Source organism: Oreochromis niloticus, linkage group LG23 (genome assembly GCF_001858045.2).
Source record: "Oreochromis niloticus isolate F11D_XX linkage group LG23, O_niloticus_UMD_NMBU, whole genome shotgun sequence".
NCBI classification, from domain to species: domain Eukaryota; kingdom Metazoa; phylum Chordata; class Actinopteri; order Cichliformes; family Cichlidae; genus Oreochromis; species Oreochromis niloticus.
The window spans coordinates 7,635,298-7,660,575 of NC_031986.2; the positions used below are offsets into that span (position 1 = coordinate 7,635,298).

The 25,278-nt window shown below is 40.9% G+C and overlaps 2 protein-coding genes across 4 annotated transcripts in view; both read right to left on the reverse strand.

The window, feature by feature from the left end:
• The window catches only part of LOC100689728 (gamma-aminobutyric acid receptor subunit gamma-3), a 147,878-nt gene extending 133,492 nt beyond the window's left edge, over positions 1 to 14,386 (reverse strand). The window contains exons 1-2 of one of the 3 annotated variants that reach the window (XR_001223983.3): positions 12,875 to 14,386; positions 12,262 to 12,416 (exon numbers count right to left, since the gene is read on the reverse strand). Coding sequence is in view for 2 of the 3 variants with exons in the window: in XM_003440929.5 (XP_003440977.1) it covers positions 12,262 to 12,416; positions 12,875 to 12,930 (211 nt within the window). In the remaining variant the exon portion in view is untranslated. The remainder of the gene's footprint in view (positions 1 to 12,261; positions 12,417 to 12,874) is intronic. The other 2 variants (XM_003440929.5, XM_013268949.3) reach the window with 2 other exon arrangements.
• Positions 14,387 to 15,911: 1,525 nt separating this feature from the next.
• LOC100689998 (gamma-aminobutyric acid receptor subunit alpha-5) overlaps positions 15,912 to 25,278 on the reverse strand; it is a 39,215-nt gene continuing 29,848 nt past the window's right edge. The window contains exons 8-10 of the mRNA XM_005450000.4: positions 25,005 to 25,157; positions 24,523 to 24,734; positions 15,912 to 22,557 (exon numbers count right to left, since the gene is read on the reverse strand). Of these exons, the coding sequence (XP_005450057.1) occupies positions 22,258 to 22,557; positions 24,523 to 24,734; positions 25,005 to 25,157 (665 nt within the window). The 3' untranslated portion in view covers positions 15,912 to 22,257. The remainder of the gene's footprint in view (positions 22,558 to 24,522; positions 24,735 to 25,004; positions 25,158 to 25,278) is intronic.

A 25,278-nucleotide genomic window follows, 5' to 3' on the forward strand; every position in this document is an offset into this window, starting at 1 on the left:
TGCTACCTAACGTAATGCAATTACAATGATTGAAAATAAAAAAAATTAAATTAAAAAATTAAAGACGCTATAAGAACAGACTGATAGGTGGCTGTCATAATACTGGAAACATTTGAGTTGTCTTATAAAAACACACAAAAAAGGGCTAAATGTTATAAAGGCTTTTCAGAACCTATATATGGAATAAGTTGTACATGAAAAGGTGGTTTAGGATGAACTAAATTAAAGCACTTTAATAAACTACATGTGCCTGGCCCCTGATGTGATTCACAGTTTTGCATGAGAATCACAATAAGTGTGGCCTTAGTGCTACAGCCACACAGGGGTGACACAGGAGAAAACGGAGGTGGGAGATTATGACACGAATTATTGTGAATGTATTCAATGAACTTGTTGCCTGAAATCATGGCTTTGAAGACAGGGACCAGGTCTGTGAACATTCGCAGTCAGTTATCGTCTTCAAAGCAACTTTGGTGCATCAAGATGGCGATAAAACGGCAACAAGACAAAATCAGTGCTGTCAATCTGCTTTCAGTTTGCAGATGGAATAAAACTGGCAAATACACGCAATCAGTTTGTGACAATATGCTGATTATTGTCACAAAGTCGGCAAAAGTCACAAATCAATTGCAAATCTGCATACACAGAAATTAGTTCAGCCAGAACTTCATAAATCTAAAAGGAAAGTTCTTAAATTTCTCCACAAATAGTTTCAGCTGGAAGGCCATTTAACTGCAAAATGAGAAAGTTACCAAAAACATTATTTTTATTTAGGAACACAACCAGGATTCAACCATTTGGCAGCCAGCTGAGTTGTGTGTCCTATTGCAAAGAGATGCATCACAGAAAAGTCTGACTCATCATCACAGACTGACTTAGACTGATTGCAACTTGAGGGCAATCTGTCTGTCTTTATAAATTACAGGAAATTAGGGTGATTGAGGTCAGTCCGAGTTGGACTGTGACTGTTTGGAGACAGGTTTCCTCCTACCTGGGGACCTGTGCAGTCACCTTGCAATTGCTGCAACTATTTGTGATTGCTCAAAGTAATACTTGGGCAACGATCAATTTTTGTAGTTAATGCTAGCATCCTGACATGCCGGCCCAGTTTCACTAATAACATCAGACTAAAGCTATACCAATGGATGCACTCAGTTATTATTGTTAATATTATTATTCTCAGTACATAACCAAGCCATGCCAAACAGATGTGCATACAGTTTCATGCCAATTTTTCTGCCCTATGTTTCAGTCTGCTGATTTGATTTTAAATTAGAGCTTAATGCCACTGTGTGTTTGCAAAGACATTAGTTTATTTCCTCAACTTTTTGTTTCAGGCGCATGTGTTAGGGATGGGCAGTGTGAAGACTGGAGGAGAGACAGATGAGCTGTGTTATGCATATAAAAACACACTGAACGATTTAGTAGAAGTACACAGCCTGAGGGGAAAAGTAAAAATGAGTCAGGCAACTGTAATGACTAAATAACTGTGCAGATGATATACATCCACTAATGGCCACTAATTACAGTCGGCTCTACCATTTATCATTTGATGTCAAAGAGTCTCTAGCCTGCGTTCTTCCTTGCAATGCTGGAAGTGGCAAAGAAAAGGAGGCAACTTGCTCTGTGTTTGGGCCACACACTATGTATTATAGAGTTTCAATGGCACCACCTTAATGAGTGCACTCCTGCTGAGACATTTCAGTCCCAACAGAAAGTGGACGGGTCGATTCATCTTCTCAACATTTAGCTCTTTTCTTACTTGAGCACCTGGATTACTGGTGAAGTAGCGCTAGCACATCCCTTTGTATCCTTTCTGAGCCGGAAAGCGCCCCTTTCATCACAGATAGTTAACAACACTTTCTTTCTACTCACTTTTTTTCCCCCTCAGTTAAAGCTGCACATCAATGTGAAATCACAGCACTTGGGAACAAAACAAACACCTCCTTGCTATTTTGGGCCCAGTGGTACAGAAAAGAATATATAAACACAGTCTGAACTTCCTTTGCAAATAATGTTACGTTTTCTCAAATTTGATTTCCACTCGTTTCATGCTTTAATAACGGAAACTGGATACACCTAAATCATTCATCAAACAAGGCAAAAATGCAGGCCTGCTTATGTATAATGCACAAGAATATAAGTAGAATTGAGCAAATGTCGCAGCGCCTACATCCCATCCTCTGCTCTGCGCGCTTTGCCCTGAAGTGATTGAAACGGGTCTATGACATTTTTAATACACATGTCGAAATTCAGGCAAAAGTTTGACCTGCTTTACAACTCTGAAATTTTGAGCGTCATTACTGATATACATTATTATATAGGTAGCAGTGGAAAAAGGAGTGTGTGTGTGTGTGTGTGTGTGTGTGTGCTTGTGGGGGGGCCTGAATGAAGACGAAGAAAAACAGATGGAAATAGAAGTAAAAGAGACAGGAAACAGCTGCAAACCAACAATGTCTGAGCAGCTTCAGTTTCTATTTCTGACACACCTGCCTTTTATCTGAATCCTTCTGAAGTGTCTCTCTCTGTAGACTTCAGAAGAACGTGCACAAACACAGACACATACATGTTTAGCTCATGCGCATCATATTTCTGTATAGGGAAAGCCATATCAGTGGCCACAAATAAGTGTAGATGAATAAAACTACACACAGATGCACAGCACCTTCCTATTCATATGTGCATGCAGTCTTTCACTTTCCACCACCACCCACTGACTTAATTGTAAGTGCCAGACATATTCGGGGAGGCAATAATGGCAGATATGATTGCAGCGACCTGGTCAGTCAGTGTAGATCAATAGCTTGTTAGCTATAGACAATTACAGCCTTCAGTCACAGTTACTGCCTGCGATCACACACAAGCTGAAACTGAATTAGCTACCTGGCAATATTCAGCTGCATCCAGGCTGAAACTGAACTGTGCACCTTATGTAAGCGAGACAAACGGCATGATAGCACAAGGTTATTTTATTGTTTCTGAAAAGAAAAAAAAATCAAGGAATTAAAATGAAGATAGTTTCTGCAGGTTGTGCTGATCAAATCAGACATTTTGTGTCTGTATGATGTGGAGCACAGCACAATCAATGGTTGCTCGAACACCCGTTCATGACGTTGACTTTTGATTGAAAAATGGTTCCAATTTGTTTGATGCCCTGTGTGAATTTACGCTGGACATCCTTACTGGACTTGCTAATGCCATGTTCAGACTACATCAATATCAACCCCGTTGACAACGGGTTATTGGTCTTCTCGGGGACTTTTATCTCGTCATAACCCAGCAGAAATTTCAGTGTTGAATAACTGGCTTAATGTCTTTGGTTGAAAAATTGTTACAAAATGAAATGTGCCGACATCGAAGACGTTTCATAAGTCTGCACATCACCCCTAACAACCAACCTGTCACAACATGCGCGTCCACCCACCCCATCACCCGTCTTCAGTTTGTTTCCATGATCTTTTGTTTAAAAGTGCCACTGCTAGTTTAGACAAGCAATTGCACGATGCAACACATGACACAGAAATTGTAAGAAACAGTCTGATTGGCCCAGATCAGACTGCCATATCAAAAACTGTCTATAGTGCAGTTTGTGGTATCATATTGCACCCAGGTTTGACCGGGGAGACAGTGCTGCTGTTCGTTTGGAATAGGTTAAAAATAATGCTTCACCTCTGACATGTCTTGTCAGTCCAACAGAAAGACTGATTTATGGGGGTCTTGCATGATGGTTCCGACCCATCTGTTACTGCAGGTGAACGAGTAGGAGAACGCAGCACTGTTTTTTACCAGCTCCCTATCAGCTGTGTGAAAATGAGAAAGAGGATAATTTCCATCCATCCATCCATCCATCATCTTCTTCCCCTTATTCAGGGCTGAGTTATGGGTGGCAGCAACCCATAACTCAGCCCTGGACAGGGAAGCCTAGACTTCCCTGTCCAGCTTTTCTGTGGAAAACTAAGGGGTTTTCAAGCCAACCAAGAGATGTAATCTCTCCAACGTGTCCTGGGTCTGCCCTGGAGCCTCCTCCCATAGCACCCAGGAGGGATCCTAGTCAGATGGATAGGAAAGAGGATAATGTGGCCAGTCTAATTAGTTGTAACTGTGAAAGGACAAAAGACAACCAGTATCATACACACTGCTTCTTTGCCTTTGTCTGTTTTGCATTCTTCACCAGGCAGTTGCTAGCTAGTGCCTCCAAATGATATTATATGTGTTGCCAAAGACAGCAAGCCTGACTAGTTAGAACTGTAGTTTCGTAGGCAAGAAAAGGCAAGATTTTATAACTCTGACTATATCAAATTTTTGTCTTTATAACATTACAAAGTGTGGCACAAGAGGAGTCTTTTCTGAGTAATAACTTTGATATATTCTTAAAGCAAAATATAATATAGTAAAGCTTTCGGTTTACTAGTCAATTTACATCCCTATGTTCACCTACTGTCACAAACTCTGAGTAGTGACCGAAAGAATGAGATCGCAGATACAAGTGAGCTTTCTCCAAAGGGTGTCTCTTCCTTTGAGATGGGGTGAGGGGTTCAGCCATTCGGGAAAGGCTCAGAGTAGCTCCGCTACTCAACCACGTCGAAAGGAGACAGCTGAGGTGGTTCGGCCATCTAACAGGATGGCTCGAGTCCCTCCATGTGGAAGGTGTTCTGGGCATATCCCGCCAGGAAGAGGCTCCAGGGTAGATCCAGGACATGCTGGAGAAATCTCTCAGCTGACCTGGTGTTCAAGTGGGTGAGCTGGAGGAGGTGGTTGGTGAGAGGGAGGCATGGGCTTCACTGCTTAGGCAGAGAAGCAGAAGAAAGACTGCACAGAATAAGAGAATGGATGAACATTAATATTATTAAAACAAAACAAAAGATATGCCCCCTCTCTTCTGTAGCTTGTTGCTGGTCCTCGTTGTTATTTGTGATTTCACTATGCATCTATTTTCTTTTCTTTTTTTCCTTTCACCCCGCAATAGATGCCTGTCCATCCATGAACCTGTTTCTGCTGTGAGTTCTTTATCCCCACTGTCGCCGAGTGCTTACTAATAGAGATCATCAGATTGCTGGGACTGTCTTTTTGTAGTGTATTTACTTTGCAATATATAGACTGTTGTGTTGAACTGGTGTCACACAAATCAAACTAATGCACTGTAGTTTTTAGTAGAAGGAAGTGATGCATCAGTTAAGAGGTATTTTCAGTCCCATTTGGTGCTCTGCTGAGTATTAATGACAGCAGGATGATATTTGCTGGAGTCAAAATAAAACTACTGTTTGTGAAAGACTTGAATCTGTCTTAAATTAAGCTTTTAATTTGTTGTTCCTTTGTATTTTTAGAATGTGCCTCAGACCCAAATTTAATTGAGTTCCTTGAATCATCCTGGCTTCCAAACTTTAAATGTGAGTGGCTGAAGAGCCCTCGCAGCATACAAAGCCTTCCACTCCAGCTCTCTTTGTCCTCGATTCCCTAGTGAGCACAGACGCAAACACTGACACATACACCAATGCGCATCTTTGCACAGTACACGAGGATCACCCAGATCTCACACAGTGATCACACTCTGAATCCAAAAGGAAAGTGACACAATAGGGACACAAAAGCATCTCATCTTCATCTAAGGGGAACTGCTTCTTATCGCTTAAGGTGAGGCTCAACACTTGCTCTGCTCGGAGGATATGTGGGTTGCTTTTCCCTTCTCAAGTGGACCAGTCACCCACTTTATATGAAGATTAGACTCGCTGCTGACTTCACAAGACTGGATGTGACAGGAGGAAAACAAACAGGGACACTAAGTTAACAACCCTGTTATACTGTAGTCTCTTGGATTTTTTGATTTTCGGTGTGTTGAAACCCTTTTATCTATTCTAAAGTAAAATAACTCAAAGGTCTTTGAATTTCAGAGAGAATTTATAGAAAATAGATTAGTCAAAATCTGAAGCATAAGGAACAAAAGCTTCATTAGTCAAAGCCTGACTGAAAGCACTGAGCATTTCACATACTTTTAGGATTATAATACACACACACACACACACACACACACACGTCGGGTATTAATAATCTTGTGGGGACCTCTAATCGAAATAATCCTTTCCCTAGCCCCTAACCCTAACCATGAAAAATCAATGCCTAACCCTTACCCTTACCCCAAACCTACACTAAAACCACATTTTGAGTCTCAAAATTGCCTTCAAACTTGTGGGGACCAGGATTTTGGTCCCCACAAGGGCTGTTGGTCCCCAAAAGTATAGTAAACTTCAAATTTTTGGTCCCCACAAAGATATGAATACACACTCAACTACACACACACACACACACACACACACACACACAAACTCCTTTCTGATTTGAATTTTGAGGCTATTTGTATTTATTTATTTCAACATAATAAAACTTCAGATCTAATTAGGGCAAAAGTATTGTTACATTTTTCTGTTTATTTGGACTATTTTTTTAAAACCATATAATAATAAAATATTGTCCTACATGCCTTTGTATGGTCTTTAATGTACCCATAGTGTATCAATTTAAAAAGCTTTCTGTCAATGAAAAAAATAAACAGAATAACGTTATTAATAACTTTGTGCTGTGCCTCAATTTGCGTTTTGCTGTACAAAGTAACCAGGTGGTGAATTTCTTTGCACTTCTCACTGTCAGTGCTGATAATGCCAATGCTAGTTAGCTAACAGTAGCAGATTTTTGTTCAGGCGTGGAAAATTGTTGTCTTCACTGTTGAAGAATTTAGTATTATGCAGATTGCTGAAGAAGTGAACCTTGCTTTGAGACACAGACGTTCAACTTAGAAATTAGCAGCCAATTAATAGTAAAATCTCACATTTGCTTAAAACAACAGTATCTGCTCTGGTTCCACAGCCAGCGGCTTATAAACAAGCACAACTACAGACGAGAAGAGGCAAACAGAAATACAGTGTTTTTATATGTGTGTGTGTGTGTGTGTGTGTGTGTGTGTGTGTGTGTGTGTGTGTGTGTGTATGTGAGGATGACTTTGATTTAGTCAAAATCAAGGTGTCTTGGAAATGAGCCTCACAGTGCCGACTTCAGTGGCTGCTGTCTGTGTGAATTTACTTTCTTTGGTGTGTGTGTGTGTGTGTGTGTGTGTGTGTGTGTGTGTGTGTGTGTGTGTGTGTATGTGTTTTCTCAGAGATTCATTGCAGCGGATCTCAACAGAACCCACTCTCTTTTACAATGACTTAAATGTCCCAGATCTGTCTTTGACTCAGCGTCATCTCCAAATGTGTTTGTTAGTGTGTTGTCTGTGCACGTTTTCCCCCCCCACACACACACACACACACACACACACACACACGTACGTGCTTCCACTGCTTCACATAATCCTGCTAAGAAATTAACATTTCATGGACGACACTGAGGTTTGTCAACTGGATCTCATCAAAATTTCATCCCTAATTACGGAAGCAGAGCTGGAGGGTGATCCCCCACACGCCCACCCCCTCTTCCCCTCTCCCCGCGAGGTGAACTACCAGGCTGAACCGATCCGAGCAAGCTGCTGGTGAACAAGAGAGAGAGGGAGGAAAAAAATTGTTGATGATATCTGGGAATCATTTCAAGCATTCCGAGAAAGACAAATAAACACTATTAATGATCGGAAGATACAGTGTTTCCCACCAGAGCCTGAAAATTCATGAGCAAGGCTTTTTAGTATAAACCTGAGGGTGAAGAGTGTAGCATCTGACTGAGGCTTAATAAGATGAAATTCTAAGAAAATTCTCAGAATTATGATGTTTACTAAGAATTCACTCTTAAAGTCAGGACCAAATCCTGGCATAGGTAAGTGATTCACAAAGTATCTTAGCCCTTAAAAGAGCTCCTAAGGTGATAAAGTGTTCAGAGTGGGGAAGATGACATTTAGAGGATTAAGAGTTTCTTGAGCAGGGAAAAAATGGCAGAAAGACAAAGTTTAGAGGAACTGGAATGCGGCAAAAAGGTGAAGGAAGCCGAATATATGAAATTCATATAATCTGGTTCATCTTTTGAAAGGTGCTTCTGTGATAACAAAAAATTGTCGATTTTCACGGAAATGCATCACTGTCTCTTGCATTTTGATTAGAGTGAAGATTTAAGGGTTGGCTCCATGGGGTTTTCTGTTTTTTGGGAATTTGTGAATTATTGCTCCAAAGTATACCCTGCAATACTCTCCTTTTTATTTACAGTGTTTCTGTGATTTACTTAATCAGTATTGAAATTAATAGTTAAGACCACAAACCCAACAGTAATGTGTTCACTGAAGTCATAAATGAAGCCAGACTTTCTCTTTAGCTGCAAAATAATTCACATTGTATAGAAGTCAAAGGAGTCGCCCTCTGCTGGCCATTGGACATACTTAGACTTAGTTCCTCCTACGCCGGGCGGCGCATTGGGCAGCTAATGATCTCCATCGATGTCGATCAGCAGCGACTGCTTCAGTTTCCTCCCAGGCAATGTCGACAGTTCTCAGGTCGTCCATGAACGTTCGACGCCATGTGATCTTTGGTCGGCCTTGTTTTCGCTTGCCAGTGTGTGGGAGCCATGTAGTGGTAATCTTGGCTGGGCGATGAGGGGGTAGACGTAAAATATGGCCCGCAAAGCGGAAGCGTCTTTCTGCAACAACATGAGCTAACGGCTGGGTGCCTGCTCTTCGTAAGACCTCTTCATTTGTTATTCGGTCCCGGTAGGAAATTCTCAGGATTTGCCGCAGGCCACGTTGTTGAAGCACGTTCAGGTGTTGAGTAACTGCACTTGTTGAGCACCAGGTTTCACTAGCGTATAGTGCAGTAGTCTAATGCTGACCCTAACATTCAGGGAGGTCGAGTTCCAAATAGGTTGGAGACGTCACAGGACACCGACCGCCTTCCCTACTCTGACGTCGACATCCCGATCAGAGATCCCGTCATTCGAGATGATGCTGCCAAGATATGTGAAATTCTCCACCTCTTCAGCACGTTGTTGGTTGATCATGACAGGAACGCGGGCACGTGCATAGCCAACTCGGAGTACCTTGGTCTTTTTGGCGCTAACTCTTAATCCAACTTTCGTCACCTCCCTCTGCAGGGCCGCGGTCAACTTTTGGAGGTCTTCCTGAGTCGAGCCCAGCAGGGCGATGTCATCTGCGAAGTCCAAGTCAGTGAGATTACACGCTTTGTGCCAGGGGACACCGATGCCAGCTTGGTCAACTGATCGTCGCATGATGAAGTCAATTACCAACATGGACATAAAGCAGGGTTTATTTGATTTTAACATTGTCTTTACTTTTTTTATTGAATGGCTAGATCTATAATTTATTGCACAGTTTGTGCGTGAAAGTTATTCAAAAATAACTGCCAGTAGCTGTCGAGTTGCAGTCAAATGGTGCAAACATCTTTCCGAATACTTTACAAGTTGGACTTCAGTAGTCGTACAGCACAAGTGTAGCAATAAATGTAGCTCAACAGAGACACACTGACTATTTGTTCACTTTGAAATCACTACCATTTCGATAAGAAATCCATTCTTAGGTCTCATCCCAGCGAGACCTGCGTTTGCACCCCCCCAGTGTTCTACTTAAGCAGGACTTTGTATGCAGCTTCTGAAAACTTCTTGAATGACTGTTAATACAAAATGTCTTTCATCCTCCTGCAGGCCGAACTAATAGGAAAATACAGAATATTTCAGGCAAAAATTACCTCTGTATAGGAAGCTTGTCAAAAATGCTTGCATTTTATTTCAACATTTAAGTGAAGTGGAAGTGGAAAATATCACAGTGAGCTGCGGGAAGCAAAACAAAATTAGAGTAGAGCAGCTCCCAAATGGCCTCCACATATCAGATTGTATTGCTGATTGTAAATGCAAAATCTGAATCAGGGGAAAAGAAACACAAGGAAAATGTTACCAAGTGTCGAGCGTAAATTGGAATATGAGAGAAATAAAAATAAGGTCACAGCAGAAACAGTTGGAGAAATGTCTGCCTTCACATTCAGAATAGCACCGCTAATATAGTAAAGGCAGTCAGTCTAATGACATTGAGCTACTGTGCTAAACCCCGGTGAAAATCGCCTCACTGGAAACCACCACACCTCTGACTCCTCTACCACATGCCCATAAAGACAGGCTTCCTTGATTTCTCCAAATGACTCCTAAAATGCAGCAGCGACAGAAGCCGGGATTGCACGTTCATCACAGAAAAGCCTTCCAGCCAGCAGCCCACCAATGAGAGGACTCCGGGGAACAAACCGGTAACCATTTGATTAGAGACCTCACTGAAGAGGAATGTTCTCCTCCAAGGAGCCCAGGGCTTTGATTGCACCACAGCAGTGAGAACGTGGGTGCAATCAAGGGAGGATTTGGACTCGAGTTCCCGTCGTCACCCTCGCTCTCACACACACACACAGCACAAACTGGGCATGGCCTGCCAGCTGTGGATAACTCATTCTATCAGATGTGTGAAAGCGATAAATGTCTTTGTGGTTTGGGAGTGACGGCCAGATAAGCTAGCATGGTGCGCTCGTATTTGCATTCTTAGTTTTTAGATTTATTTTATGACCTTTTGATTCAAACTGAAGTGGTTAAAGGCAGCCGGTGTGCTACGTTTTGCTAAATGCTACTGTCATTGCTATTATGCTAACAATGCTAATGCTAACATGCTGGTGTTAAGCAAGATTTTTTTGTTTGTTTAGCATAAAAAAGGCACCAAACTCAAAAGATCAACGGATGAACCAGTGTTGTGTCTACACATAGCAGACAACTTAGCAAAGGACCAATTTCTTACTAGCAGCCTGTCGCAAAAATACACAATTTGTTTCCATTTCTTTACTCGCATCTACAAAAAAAAAAAAAAAAAAAAAAAAAAAAAACCTCCAAAAAGACACTTAACTGAAAAACTGGCATATCTGGGCATGGTATGCAATGTTTCCGTAAAAAATTTGAGGAAGCTGGACAAGCAGGCCTAAAAACCTATCTACAGTATACATTTGAACAGTTGCTGAAAGTCACATTCTTAAAAAAGCTAGAAAAAAATTCAGCAAAGATCTGCCACAGGACTTGAGAGATGTAACTGGTCCTTCAGTTGATCATCAACTGTTCACTGAAGCCTCATCAGAAATGGTCTCAGTGGGATGGTGGCTGACAAGAGGTCTGATGGAGAGATGAATCCAAGTTTGAAATTTCTGTTTCAAATCATTGCCAATAAAATGCAGAGAAGGTACAGCATAAAACACGGTGAAGGCTCTGTCATGGTTTGGGCCTATATTTGAGCCAGTGATGTTGTCTTGTCAAAACTGATGGAATTACAAACATGAAAAGCACTGTAAGATTTTGATCTACCAAGAAATATGATCTGGAAAGTATCTGAGTGGAAATATTTCACCATGACAATGATCCCAAACACACTGACAATGCAATAAAAGCATACCTGAATAGTAAAAACACAATGGAACAATAGTGATCATGAACTGGCCTCCCCAAAGCCCAGGGCTGAACAGTACTGATCGAGAGTGAAGCAAAAGGCAAAACATCCAAAGAAGAGCTTTGAATGTCTTTCAAGAAGCCTGGAGAACTACTCCTGAAGAGAGTTCAGCCTCTGTATGATTCTAACAAGCTTAAAAGTCAATATTTAGTTTGACCGCCATTATTCTTAAACAAACTCTCTTTGCCTTTTATATTGTGTTTCCATGCATGTTTCCCACATTTCTCTGTAGATATTTCCCATGCTCTTAGCAAAATATAAAGAAATGACGGGTGGCTTAATAATTTTGCACAGCACTGTACGTCTTTGTACATTTGGCTAATGTAGAGCCAATATAAGAACATGGTCCTATTTGCATTTTGAATTAAAATGCATTTAAGTGAATTAGCTTTGCAGATAATTTGCCAGAAACCCAAGAAGTGGACACATTTTATTTCCTGTCCATTTACTGTTAATTTATTGATAGAAACACAAATAACTATTAGTCATGTAAATGATGTAAATACTCAAAATTCAGACGTCCCTGTAGTTTTTATTCCCCACTGAATAAATAAAGTTCCCAACACTTAAAATGGACTTGCAGAGATCTCAGCAACCCAAATCCACCAAATCTGTCACAGCGTAACTGAAGAAACCTAATTTTAAAATGATTGAGAGAGAGGGGAAGGGGATGTCATCTTCCCACCCTCACAGCAGCACTACCAGTTTCAGCACCATGGACAGCTCAGGCACAGAGCCAGTCCCTGGACAGCAACACCAAAGTTTCTCCTCCAACCAAACAAGCCTCCAACTCCTCCTCCGCCACTCCTGATCCTTACCTCCGATGTCTGGGCGCAGAGTCTTGTCGTACTCCTTGAGCAAATTGTTCAGAATGAGTGTGGCGTCCTCCTGGTGCGACCTGGGCACCAGCATTTGATTGACAGTGGTGTCCTGATGATCCTCATCGTCGTCGCCATATTCCCGTAAATCAGAGCTGTTGTGTGTGTGAGAGAGAGAAGGGGTGGAGGAGGGGGTGGTAGGAGAAAAGGAGAGGAGGGGAACGAGAGGTCTTAATCATGTTTAAACAAACACAATTGTCATGAAAACTTTGACGCAGAGAAAAAAGAGAACATGTTTGATTCATGACGACTTGGAGCCTGCTGTAAATGACTGTGAGACCCCCAGACTGTGGATTTGGGCGCAGCAGTAAATGGTGCTGTCATTTATCTCCCCCCCGCCTTTTTCTGTAGGAGTGCGTGTGTGTGCGTGTGTGTGTGAGGGAAACCCTTAAAAAAAAAGAAAAGAAAAAAAGAAGCATGCATTACCAAACAGGCTCTTTCACACATGTATGGGATTTCATTCACAGCAGTCGAACTTTTGAAGCTTTAACGCTGTTCTCAGCTGTTGATCGTAGAGAGGGAGAGAGAGAGAAAGGGTGCAAATGACACTCACCGAGCACCTCCAGCGAGCAAAAGTGTGAAGAGGGTGACCACAAACTTGATTGTCATTTTCCCACGCGCGGATCACCTCTGATCGCAGGAACCGGTGGACTGCTGCTGCTGTTGCCGCTGCTGCTGCTGCGTTGCTGCCGCGATCAAGTGCCAGCGCAGTGAAAAGGTGTGGAACCATCAATCCCAGCTCTCAACTTCCTCATCCGCCCACGCACTTTTTTCTCCTGCGCGTCATGTGCACCGAACAGCCACCACCACCTCCAACACCACCACCAACAACAACAGCACCAGCACTACCACAGCAGCGGATCGCGAGTTCTCTCCCGCCCCCCACCTCCCTCCACCACACTTCCTCCTGGTCCTCTTCGCTCCTTCGTGGGGAGGGTTTCCTCCGGGAAAGGCACCCGACGATCAATCAGTGCGATCCAGTCCAACACAAGCGGCGGCAGCCGAAGCAAGAGAAGGATGGTGTGTGTGTGTGTGTGAGTGTGTGGGAGGGGTAGGGAGGCGGGGGTAAGGGGCGGATGGGGTGTGGGGAGTGCTGGGAGTCTAATCGACGGGATCCAGCGGCGGCGCCTCCCTCCACCTTCTCCCTGTGTGGGCACCAGGGTGGCAGGGTGACGCTTTCTGCTGCTGCTGGAGGTGGTGAACCTTAGGAGATGAGCATCTTGCGTGACTCATACACTACCTGGATCACAACTGCACACGGAAACACCCCCCCTCTTTTGTTGCTCTGACTCTGGCATGATGATGATGGTGGTGATTATAATTATCATTATTACCATCAGCTGTTTTTATTATCATTATTATTATCTTGTTTTAGTTAATTAGTCCTAAAAGAAGAACCGGAACTTCTCAAAACTCATTTACTTCCTTTCATCCAATGAAAAAGTCTCCGAAATAAGCATCAACTCATAAGTAAACAGCAAAATATCTAGTTTGACTCAGTGCGAACTGATATCTGCAGTTTGCCTGATGATGATGATGATCGCCCCTGGAAGTCGTGTTCAGACTTTACACGTCCGTTTACGTGCCACAGAGTCACAGCGAGCTCTCCTCCTCACAGTCATTTTTTTCTGAATAGGCCCACAGCTCAGTAGGGCAGCCCTGCGTTCAGCTTACAAACCTGCCAGACTTTTTTCCTTTCTGAACTAGTGAGTGCCACTCGAGAGGCTTCGCTGCCCCCTGGCGGCGAGAAAGAGAAAGTCTTTCCCGCAGTGTTGCAGCCGAAAAGAAAGAACCCGCTGACCAAGCGTGGACCTGCAGGAGTGATTCATTAATAATTCTGATGTAATGAATTAAGAAGCATGTACATTTAGTTATTTTTGCCTATCCACACTAGTGACAGTATTAGGAGACCTGCAGGAAAAATTGATTAATAATGATGACATAATTAATTGAAAATCGTGTTGCCATAGTTATTTTACCAACTCACAGAAGTAACAGTGTTGTCAGCAAAACACACTTTAAGAATAAAAAAATAAATGTGCAAGTTCTGTCCTCTTTGTTACTTTGGGCAAACAGTCTTATCACAGAATCTTAATTTGAAAAGTGAATGGACTGACATGGTTTCTCCTTTTATGAGTGATGAAATTACATGATGTTCTTGTCATAGCTTTGCAAACGTTTAGATATTCAGAAGAATTAGCAGCTTGTTATTATCTTTGTGGAGAAAAGCATGATGTGTGCAGTGAAAGGTTTTGTTAATCAAATATTAAATTGATTCAGTGTAAATGACCATTTATAAGGAACTGAATCATTCCTTAAGCAGTAAAGTGTGTGGTGAGTGCATTTTGTCAGTAGGCTCACTCCTCTACATTCTAGCAGGTTCACAAAGCAGTTATCCATTATAATCAGTGATGAGCAGATTTGTCAACATCTATGTGTGACAAAGTTCATGCAAAGTGTTTGCTAATATTGCAAGGCATGCTTTCAAATGTAACTTTGCAATGTGTGATGTATATTTGAAAAGTGTGCATTTTATCCCAAACCAGGACCTTTTTGTTTGTACACATAACAAAAGGACTTTTAGTTCCGACACTCAAAATATTTTATGCCCAATATGCTGACTTATTTAAATACATGTAAATTTTCAGTGTAATTCTGAAATATCAGAAGAATATAAATTTCAGTGGAATCTGGTCAAATGAAATGTACTTCATCAGTATACATTGAGTTTATACAGAGCACAATCTTTTTTCTAGTGTAAACATAAAAAGGTTGTTTTTGTTTTGTCCAAAAGGCAAATCTGCTTGACAGTTCTTCATTATTACTTAAATTTAGAAGGGCAAAATAGTCTCCACCCTGTAGGTGGATCACACCACCTGTTGTTGATATGTGCAGGACTGATAACAAGTGATAAAAGCTATTGCCTAGGCTGATAACGGTCTATCAAAATTGTTGCAAAAGGCCAACTGATCATTAGGAAAACCATTTCCCAAAGATTTTATCTCAGATGAAATATGTCATCATTACACACAGCAATCCATTTGGCTTGCTGTGTGTAAGCCTGTATGGGAAAACAATGACGTGGGCCCTAAGAAATGAATGTTATTCAATGCACGAAACTGAAAAGCTGAGGGCTTAACACAAAGGTGTGTACTACTCCCCTAACAGAGCAGTACAAGCTGACTTTTGCTTAGCAGGTCCCATTTAATGAAGCTATAAAGAGTTTATTTGTCAATCTAAAACCTCTGACAGCTTCATTAACTGGGAAAATATAAACATATATCATCATCTATCATATCATCATGAAAAAAGATACCACAGCATATCATATGCCACTGAAACACAGTGACAATGGGCCTCTGTATGCCCTCTTAGATACTAGGTAGATCAAACTTAAAAAATAGAAAAGAAAAAGATTCATGATGGTATAAGATTTCTGATGAATTTCACATTATATCAAATTAAAACAAATTTGCATTACTTATAAAAATAACTTTTCTAAGTGACCCCAAATGCATTAAGTAGTTCATCAAAGCATTTAATATCAATAGACAATCAAACGGATAGGATTCAGACATACCAGTGTCAGATTTCCTTTTATATGTGCAGCTTTAATCAGGATTCAACAAAGCAACATTTGAGCTACAGCAGTGTTTGCAATGTATTATATAGCATCTTTGCTAATCCTTTTTATTTGATCATTATCAGTATAATACACAAAACAAATACAGTACATAAAACAAAGAATGAGTGACACAAATACGTTATTAAGCCCAGCTACAATGGCTTTGCTGCATCTTTGCAAAATTAAGCAAAAGTCTGTTTGATGGGTTCTTCGTAAATATTCTTGTAAAAAGTTTTTGAAAAAAAAAACATGAGCAACTTTATGCATTTTATTGGCCACCTTTAGCTTTACTGGAACAGGCAACTGTTGCTATCGTAGCTCCGCAAGTGTCCTTTAAGCCAGCTGCTGGATGTGCAATAAATTCCCCAGCCAAGAGTTCAAAGCGTCAGTCAGCTTCACTGCCCATGAGCTAGCTTGGGATAAAGGACATATAATCAACCCTAAGTTTGTTCCTAACATGCACCAGCCACAGCTGTCCAGACAACACACTGAGAAAAACAAGTGTTTGTCATCAGGGCTGGGCCAGTCAGGGCTTAAATTGGACAGAAGCGCTTTGCTGTAAGGGGCTTCCCTGAATGGGTGAAAGCAACTTAAGCAGAACTAAATCCCTTATTCTAACAGATGTATGGCAGATGAGTCTGTCACAGTGGCTGAAGGAAGGAGGGAGGGGTTGTTTCTTGGCTAGAAAGAGATAGTTAAATGGGTGGGTGCACTGGTTTACGTCAAGAAAGATGTGCACAGACATTAGGAAGTCTACCAGGTTTCAGCACTATGGGGATCCTCTGACCTGACAGCTCTTGTGAATGAGCTGATATACGTGAGTTACTTGTCTTCTTTCAGCCTCTAGCATATAAACATAATATTAGCTTTGCCGAATTTTTGGAAAAGACAGAATTACAATGTGGGTAGTACTAAATATATGATGTCCTATAGTTAATATGATTGAGTTTTCTACAGCAGAAAAAATACAATCCTATATTTGTCTGTTTGCCAAATATTGTCAACGTTCTATATGTAGCTAATATGTAGCTATCAAGCACAGTATGCTAACACCGACAGAGCTAAAAGGTTGATGCTAACAAGTGTAATATTAATAGGCAGGTAAATCATGTTAGTTGTATTAATTTAGCTGGCTAGCATTCAAAACCCATTATGATATTAGCATTGTTTTATTCAGAGGATTAATAATATGGTATAATATGCTTATACATAGATTTATTCATTCATTCTTCAATTCATTCATTTATTAGAAGGTCAGTGTTTGCTATTTGCCTATCACTGTTTTACATGCAGTAAAATGCTAATGCCAGCATGCTACTAATAGTAGAAATGAATAAAAAGTCGACAAATATTATCAAAGATAACACATGCTGAGTATAACAAATGCCACTTTACCTATATGTTATTTTAGCTCGTTATCAGTCAGAAATATTTATTAAATTACCGAGAATTAACATCAGGGGATTTATAACGTATTGAATTCAAGTGTTCATCCATCTGTCTGCCTACTATTATTCTACATGCAGCTAAATGCTAATATCCACATGCTAACAACGATGACGCTAACATGCTGGTGTTTAGCAGCAGGTACAGATGTTTATAAGCTGGTATAACATCATATAAGCTGTATTCGTTTAGCCTGTTAACAGTCAAAATAAATTTTTTTGAAAATTTTTGGACTTTCATGTTATTTTTTAGTTTTATAGACTAGAGGATTATTTTTTTATTTTTAATTGACTGATTCTGAATTAAACTAACTAAACTAAGATGAATTAATTTTGCATATATTACCCACCAGCCACAGTAATTTTGATCTGATGATGGCACTAGAAAAAGTCAGAGGATCACCAAAGTTATTGTAAATTTTCCATGAATATTACCATATTAGCCAAATTTATGGACAAGCTAATAGTTGTAGAGATACACTATTGGCACAAACGTACTGGGCTACCTACAGGAGCTGCGCTGCATGGAAGCCCGTTGCATGAAGCTCCTGCTATACAGTTTTTTGTGCTGATGGTAATGTTGGAGGAGGTTTGGAACTCTGCACTTCAGCACAGTGTTGATTACACTTGTGCACTATATGCCTCAGCTCTTGGCAACCTCACTCTCTAACTTTACGTGGTCTGCCAGTTGGTGTCTGAGTTGCTGTGGTCCCTAAAAACTTCCACTTTTGCAAAAATGCCACTTACAGCTGACTGTGGAATTTCTGAAAGGTACAAAATTAGACGAAGTGACTTGTTGCAATGCCTCACTCTATTACAGTAGCACTTTTAAATTAGTGACCTCTTTAGAAAGACCCATTCTTTCCCAAATAAAAGCACAAAAGAGTACAGGCCTAGATTCTTTAGATTTTACACAGCCAAAGCAATGGGACTGAAAATACAAGAATTCAAAGAATAACAGGTGAGACCCAGTACCTTTGTCCATACAGAGAACTTCTGTCAGACTGAAGCTGCTGTCCACAGAAAAAAATAATGAAGGCTATACGTGTTTCTCAGGGACATTATCAGTGACTTTTTACAGTAATAGTTCCTTTGGTTATATGTTAGAAAACAAGGCTTAAATAAAGCTCAATAAAAACAACTGTTTAGTTTAAAAAACACACTTGTTGAAGAACTCAACTACTGCAGACCTAATCAGAAATACAAAGACAGAAAGTGTGTACTGTTACTTGATAATGTGTCAGATACAAGCAGGAAGTCGAGGAACAGACAGATTACAGATTGGTGGGGGGAGATGTCTCGTCTGTATCCTGTACTTGGCTGCCATTGCACTGAAACTGAAACATTGTCTGATCTGACAGAAAGCTGGATCTTAGATTTCCATAAATGACAGCTTCAACATCAGTTAAACAGCACGAAAATACCACAGCATATCCTGGCACACTAAGTCAAAATAAAATCACTTAAGGTGGGCTTAAGTACACAATGCAAAGCAGATAGCAGCTGATGTCACCCTTATTTACATGGTTTCTCACCAAGCCAGTGTATAAATATCTGCTTAGCGGCCTAAAGTTTTTGAGGACAATGCTCCCAGCAGCAGGGGAGAGAGGTTGGTGTTCAAAATCCATATGATAGATATGAAGAAGTGATATTTCTGTTGGGAGCATGGGGTCCTCTTATTCCTGAGTTTGTCTCACCACAAACCAACACATGCTGTGCAACAGGTAGGCTTGAGCCGTAATGCCAAAATGTGTGCTCGTCGCTTTAATTAAGTCACTGTAGATATAAAATACAAATCAGTCCAAAGATCAAGTTTGATCAGCTCTTCTACAAGCCACAAGAACGAAACAAACTCACACATGTACACAGAAGAAAAAGATATTGGAGACAATAACATACCCTTTATAACTTGAAAGTCAACATTAGGCTTTTTTTTTCTACTAAGGGCTTCAGAACACAAATGTGACAATCTGTCTTTTTTGTGTCAAAGCAAAGAGCTACATTGAAAACAAAAAAGGCTATTTACATGATTCTCTCATGACACTCGGCCTAATTTCCCAAAATTCTATGCAGCTTGAAGGCCTCGTCTAACCAAGCTTTCAAAACAGAGAAACATTCTGAGAAAAAAAAATCAATGCAGTCCAATGACATTGGATTAGCTCGCGGAGGTGAAGTAAATTAATTCAAGTCGGGGTGCAGTTTTGATAAACTTCACCCCATCGATTGAACCCAATAGCAAGTCATTCTGAGAGGACAGAGCTCTGCTGTGTTGCTCACTTTTGTGGACTGTTATGAGTCAGTTCATGGTACAATCAATCTTTGGTCACCTGTTAGCGGCTGAGCTGTTGAATTTCTGTCTCCTGTTGCTGATATATGCGTGAGGTTTTCTTTCTAGTATAGCTTTGCTGGAATCCAGAAACATGACACGATAATCATCTTTTTTCCCCCCCAGCACTTTACTTTCACAAACACACTGTAGACTGGACTTTTTCCAACAGCCTGAGAAGATGCTTAAATGACCCAGAATACTTTGACTTTGTGCAAAGCATGAACTGAGCTATCTCAAGTGTAGCTATTAAGAGGCATGAGTGAGAAAATTATTGATTCACTTTTTGTATGTGAAAAAGAATAGCTCAGTGGGAGTGGAAAGTTCTGCAGGTAATCTACTAAAAAGGTCAATGATTAGTCTTGCGTCAGAAACTGTCGTCTTAAAGGCTGACGCAGCCCAAGACTGCTTTATTACTTTACTACAACCAGCTCTGCCTCACAAACCTAAAATATGTGTTTAACAGCCCATGTGCAGGATGTGTAGCACAACACAAAACATTATTAACTGTCAAATCCCAACTGACTTGCAAACCCAGGCCGGTACTGTGACCGTGCAATGTGTTGTTCTGTATAAGGGTCTGCAGGTATTTATTAAAGTCAAAGGAAAGAATCTGACTCACAGCCACCTGTGGGCAGCAGCTTATGCACAATCCTGGAACACCTCCAACACCTTTGTCACAGTTACAGTGACATTTTGACAAACATTACAGTTTTTTCTTAAAATAGTTTTGGGACAGAACTTAAAAAATAGACAAAATGTATGAAGTCGATTTGTGATGTTACAGAGCTCAGGGTGTATTTTTTGAGTTTGTTTATTTTTTGAGCTCACTATGACCTGCTGCCTATTTGATGAAACATGATGAAAAAACCTACAAACAGCTGTGCACACTGCAAAAAAAACTAACCTTGCTACCAGCTATACAGCCATGGCTTGTATACATCTTGTAATTCTCTCCTTGCCCCCGATGCTCTGCGGTATGTTCTGCTTTGTTATATCAAAATACACTAAATATGTGGGGCTTGGCTCGAACTGTTCAGCATGAGCAGCTGACAGGGCAGATCCAAAGATTTGTCACAGCCATATACCCGAACCAATTACATGCTCATTCTGATAACGTCTCCCCTTGGCATTCCACATAAATTAATGCTCCTTGCGACAACTATCGCAGCCAGGTGCAATATAAGGCATGCTCTTTTCGGTGTTAAATAACGGCACAGTGTGGAGCAAATTACCTGTCGCAAGCCTTAGAAAACCACATTTATATGATTAAGTTAAATACTTTCCTCCCCACATTTGGAATCCTGGAAATGGAACACTTACAAATACATAGCAGCTGTGTCAGTGCCTTACAAATCACAAAAATGTCACAGTACTCATTTAGTAAACTTCACCAGCAGTTTTTTAAAAAACCAAAACAGGGTTATGAACTGTACATGAGTCTGTTTTCTCTGTGGACACATTAGCAGGGCGCATGTCTGGGTGTCTCTGAACGACAGTCCCAAAACTGTCCACATCGCTGTCCTGACTTGTATGTGACTTACTCTCCATTTGGTCTCTCAGCTGTGCATTTTGGTTTCCCAGCTGAGTGACCCAGGCTCAAAATTCTGTTAAATCACATATATCCAATCCTTAATTTGTGCTAACACATCTGCCACAGCCGTCCAGTCACCCTCGTGTAAGTAGGCCAGAAAAAAAAAGATTTTCAAACATTCTTGCTGGTCCTAAATTCAAAACTTCTTTTACTCTCACATTTTACTTTGAGACTCTTACTGCCAGTGCTTTTGGGAAACCAGGCCTGCAGCAACAGTTCTTGAATCTTCAAGTAAAGTTGTACAACAAGAGACACAAGCACCCTCAGCGTTAGGCAGAGGAAAAGAATTGGCAAGATTTTTTTTAGGTTTTTTTCTTTTTAAAAAGGAGACATAAAACAACATTATTAATGCACTTGCAGCATCAGTCTCGAGAGATGTGTCTTTCTCATAGCGCGGAATTAGGTACATTTTAAAATCCTGTTTTAAAATTCAAATGCGAGTTAGATTGCAGAGTTTATGAGCCCAGTGCAGTAAGAACATGAAGCGTTAAATTCCTTCGTTAAATTCTCCGGGTAGTAGTGACCAAGTGTGCTCCCATAGTTTAAGCAATGACTGACATATACATGGTCGGTGTTCAAGACAAAGAGGAGTCCATGTTCCCTTTTGGGGGTGAGCATCATGCAAACTGCAGCAGGATAGATGAGAAAGAAGCAAAGCACCCTCTCTCCTGTTAATGTAGTCTTAAGAAGCAGTGTTTTAGGCCATGAAAAATAGGAAAGGGAATTGTGAAGCCTTGCATCCATTCAGAGTGCTTGAACTAAATAGGTGAGTATAGTTTTTGTTCTTTGTTTTCACATTTGTTTTGTTTGGGGGCAGAGATGTAGCAATGGCCGCTTTCATTTTGGATCACCCCTCTTCAATTAGGCTCAACCTTACCTTCTCCCTGACACAAACTGCACCCCCCCCCCACGCCCTCGAAAAAGAAAGGAACAATAAGAAGAGCGATTACGTTGAGATGACAACTCCTTTCGACAACGGTTCTCTGTTGAGGTACGTGGCCCAGTAGACGAGGTTGAAGGTTCCGAAGAGGACAGGGAACACTATCCGCGACATCTTGTCGATCTTGCTGACGCTGTTGTAGGTCTTCTTGGGGTCCATCGTCTTGGTCTCAGCAGAACGCAGGTGTACCGACGTCGTGTTGGAGATGGTGGAGATGGACGTGTCCTTGGTGAGGTTGGGGGTGTAGTTGACACCTGCCGAGCACACGTTGTTGGGCTTCTTGGACAGAACCATCGGGTCTCGTTTCTACGGCAGGACAGAGCACGTTGAGTAGAACGTTAGTTACAAGCCTCATTTTGCTCTACTGTTATCAGTTTTCTTTTTTTTTTCTGGCTTGAGAAGAATCTGTGTGTTTTGTTCTGTCTGGAGTGATTAGTGACCTTACTGAGGTGAAATATTTCTGGCAGAACATTCTGGTAAAATGTGGGCTGCTGAGTTATTGAATTTCAATCAGTTAGCAGCATGATTTCCACTGGTGTTCTGTCAGTTTGAGTTTTATTTATGATGACTGCACTGTGTATATATGTTTTAGCGCAGCTGTTAACAGATGCCTGGCGGTTGTCCTAGACATCACTGGGATTATTAAACCAAGCAGAATGTATAGTAATCCATGCTGTGAAGTGACTTTCAATATCCTGATGACTCACAGTGCATTTATGTATTTAACTGTTTTTTTCAACGCTTACACTGAAGTTCACTTGCTTCAGTGTCACGTAAATGTAACACTGCTCTAATATCTGTTTGCTAACGGTGTAGCTAAAGGCAGAAAATGATTAGTCTGGCATAAAGGCCTTTACACACCGGATGTGATTTTGCTGGACGAAATTGCGGCATTTATTTTTTTGAACCAAGCTTGCTTTCTCTGATCCAAAAGCAGAAATCTGACCAATCAGACTATGTTTGGCACACCAGTACTGAACATACAATCAGCTCTCTGTAATTATTTCTTTGCCTCCTCAGATGTGGTCTCAACTCTGCCAACAACAGCTCAAACTGCTCCACTGTCATCCCGAGATATGTATGAAAGTGGTCGTGATACAGCTTCAACTCCTGGATCAAACCATGAAATTCTTCCTGGTGTTGCCTGATGAGAATTAGAGGAACCCAGACTCTCAGTTTCATTCTTTTCTTGTTCAGAAACATCAGGAACAGCTTATCATTGCTTTATAATGATATAATTTTTTTCACAGTGCGTGTGAAATGTGTTTTGCCTGTTTATATAATACACAACAAGTTTGGATCCAAAGAATTTGGAATTTCACTTTGGTGTTTTTTGCAGTGTGTTCGGTGTGTAATGACCTTAAGACTGTTTAAAAACCCTATAGTATAGTAGAGTAAGCCGTACTGTTTCTCAGATAAGGCCTAGACGCCTAGAGTAGAGTCACTGAATTTCTTCTGGATTTTTTTTATGGTATCATCTGACAAATAATCAAATAAATAACTGTGCTTCAGTTTTTTTGTCAGTGAAATTCAGTATGCACTCCACACTCATCCAAATATGGTCGCTTTTGGTTTTAACAAATAACAACATGGAAATGACATAATGCTAAAACTGTCTATTGTCTGCTCACATTCCTCTGATTTCAAATAAAATTTTCTCTTTCATTGTAGGTTTGATTTTTTTTCTTCTGTGCTTGCTTGCTTTCCCTGGTAACCCTGTGTTGAACCTCGTAACATTATCCATTATGGTTAGCTTCAAGGAATTCCATTAAGGACCCAAAATGTCCACAAGACAACCCTGATACATATCACCATAACACAGTGGGAAAGCCTCAAGTCTAAGGCAAAACCCTACAATCAGATGACGACCTATGAGCAAGCACTTGGCGACAGTGGGAAGGAAAAACTCCCTTTTAACAGGAAGAAACCTCCAGCAGAGCCAGCCGGATGGGCAGCCATGTGCCGTGACAGGTTTGGGGGGCCAGGAGGAAGAAAAAGTTTAGATAACCATTTGCCCCAGTCAGATAACAAAACATAACCCAACAATATTGTTATTTCACATAATCAATCATTTTCAACACTTCCTTTGTTTCTTGTGGAATATGATAATAACTTAGCTAATGTCTCAAATACACTGCCACACTTCTAGGCCCTGCAACCAACTGCTAATATTTCATAACCACAGGTCATAGCCAAGTTTGCGTTTTTGGTATTTCTGGATGATCTTAGGATAAACTCTTAAATGTGTATCAAAGGACCCACAAATTGTACCTTAGGGTGTTGTGCTTCCATAGCTTTCTTGCCATCCCAAGCCCAGCTCCTCTTGGTGAAGTAGTTCACTGTTGCGAACTCAATGAGGGCAGAAAAGACAAAAGCATAGCAGACGGCAATGAACCAGTCCATGGCTGTAGCATAGGCCACTTTGGGGAGCGAGTTCCTCGCACTGATGCTAAGGGTGGTCATGGTCAGCACAGTGGTCACCCCTGGGTGCAAACAAAGTTAAACATGACGATTTTAAATTTAGTTTTTATGAGCCGGCTGGAAACAAACGACAGACTGGCCTCACTCAGCGAAGGTGGGCACTTTAATAACTCCTAACTGTCAGCTTGTGCAGTGCTGCTGCTCAGCGAGCGACTGTTATTATTCTCCCTGGTATGAATGCGCATGACGGAAATATTACCCAGTTAAATAAAAAGTTTTTTACTTTTTAAATTTTTTTTTAAAAGGATTAGTACGTAAGCAGCTTCACTCACCAAAAACAGTTCTGGCAGGAACTGACTCTCTGTTCAGCCAAAATGACACCTGGGACAGGATTACAGTCATGAAACATGGCATATACGTCTGGATGACAAAATATCCAATCTTCCTCTTCAGGAAGAAATGGGCCATCATCACTGTATACTGTCCTGAGGGGAAAGAAGCAAATAAAAAGGATATAAGGTTAGATAAGGACAACAAACAACAGCGTCCTAATAACAGAAATATCTACTTAAAGATGCGCTTTGAGAATAGAGGAATTATTAATGT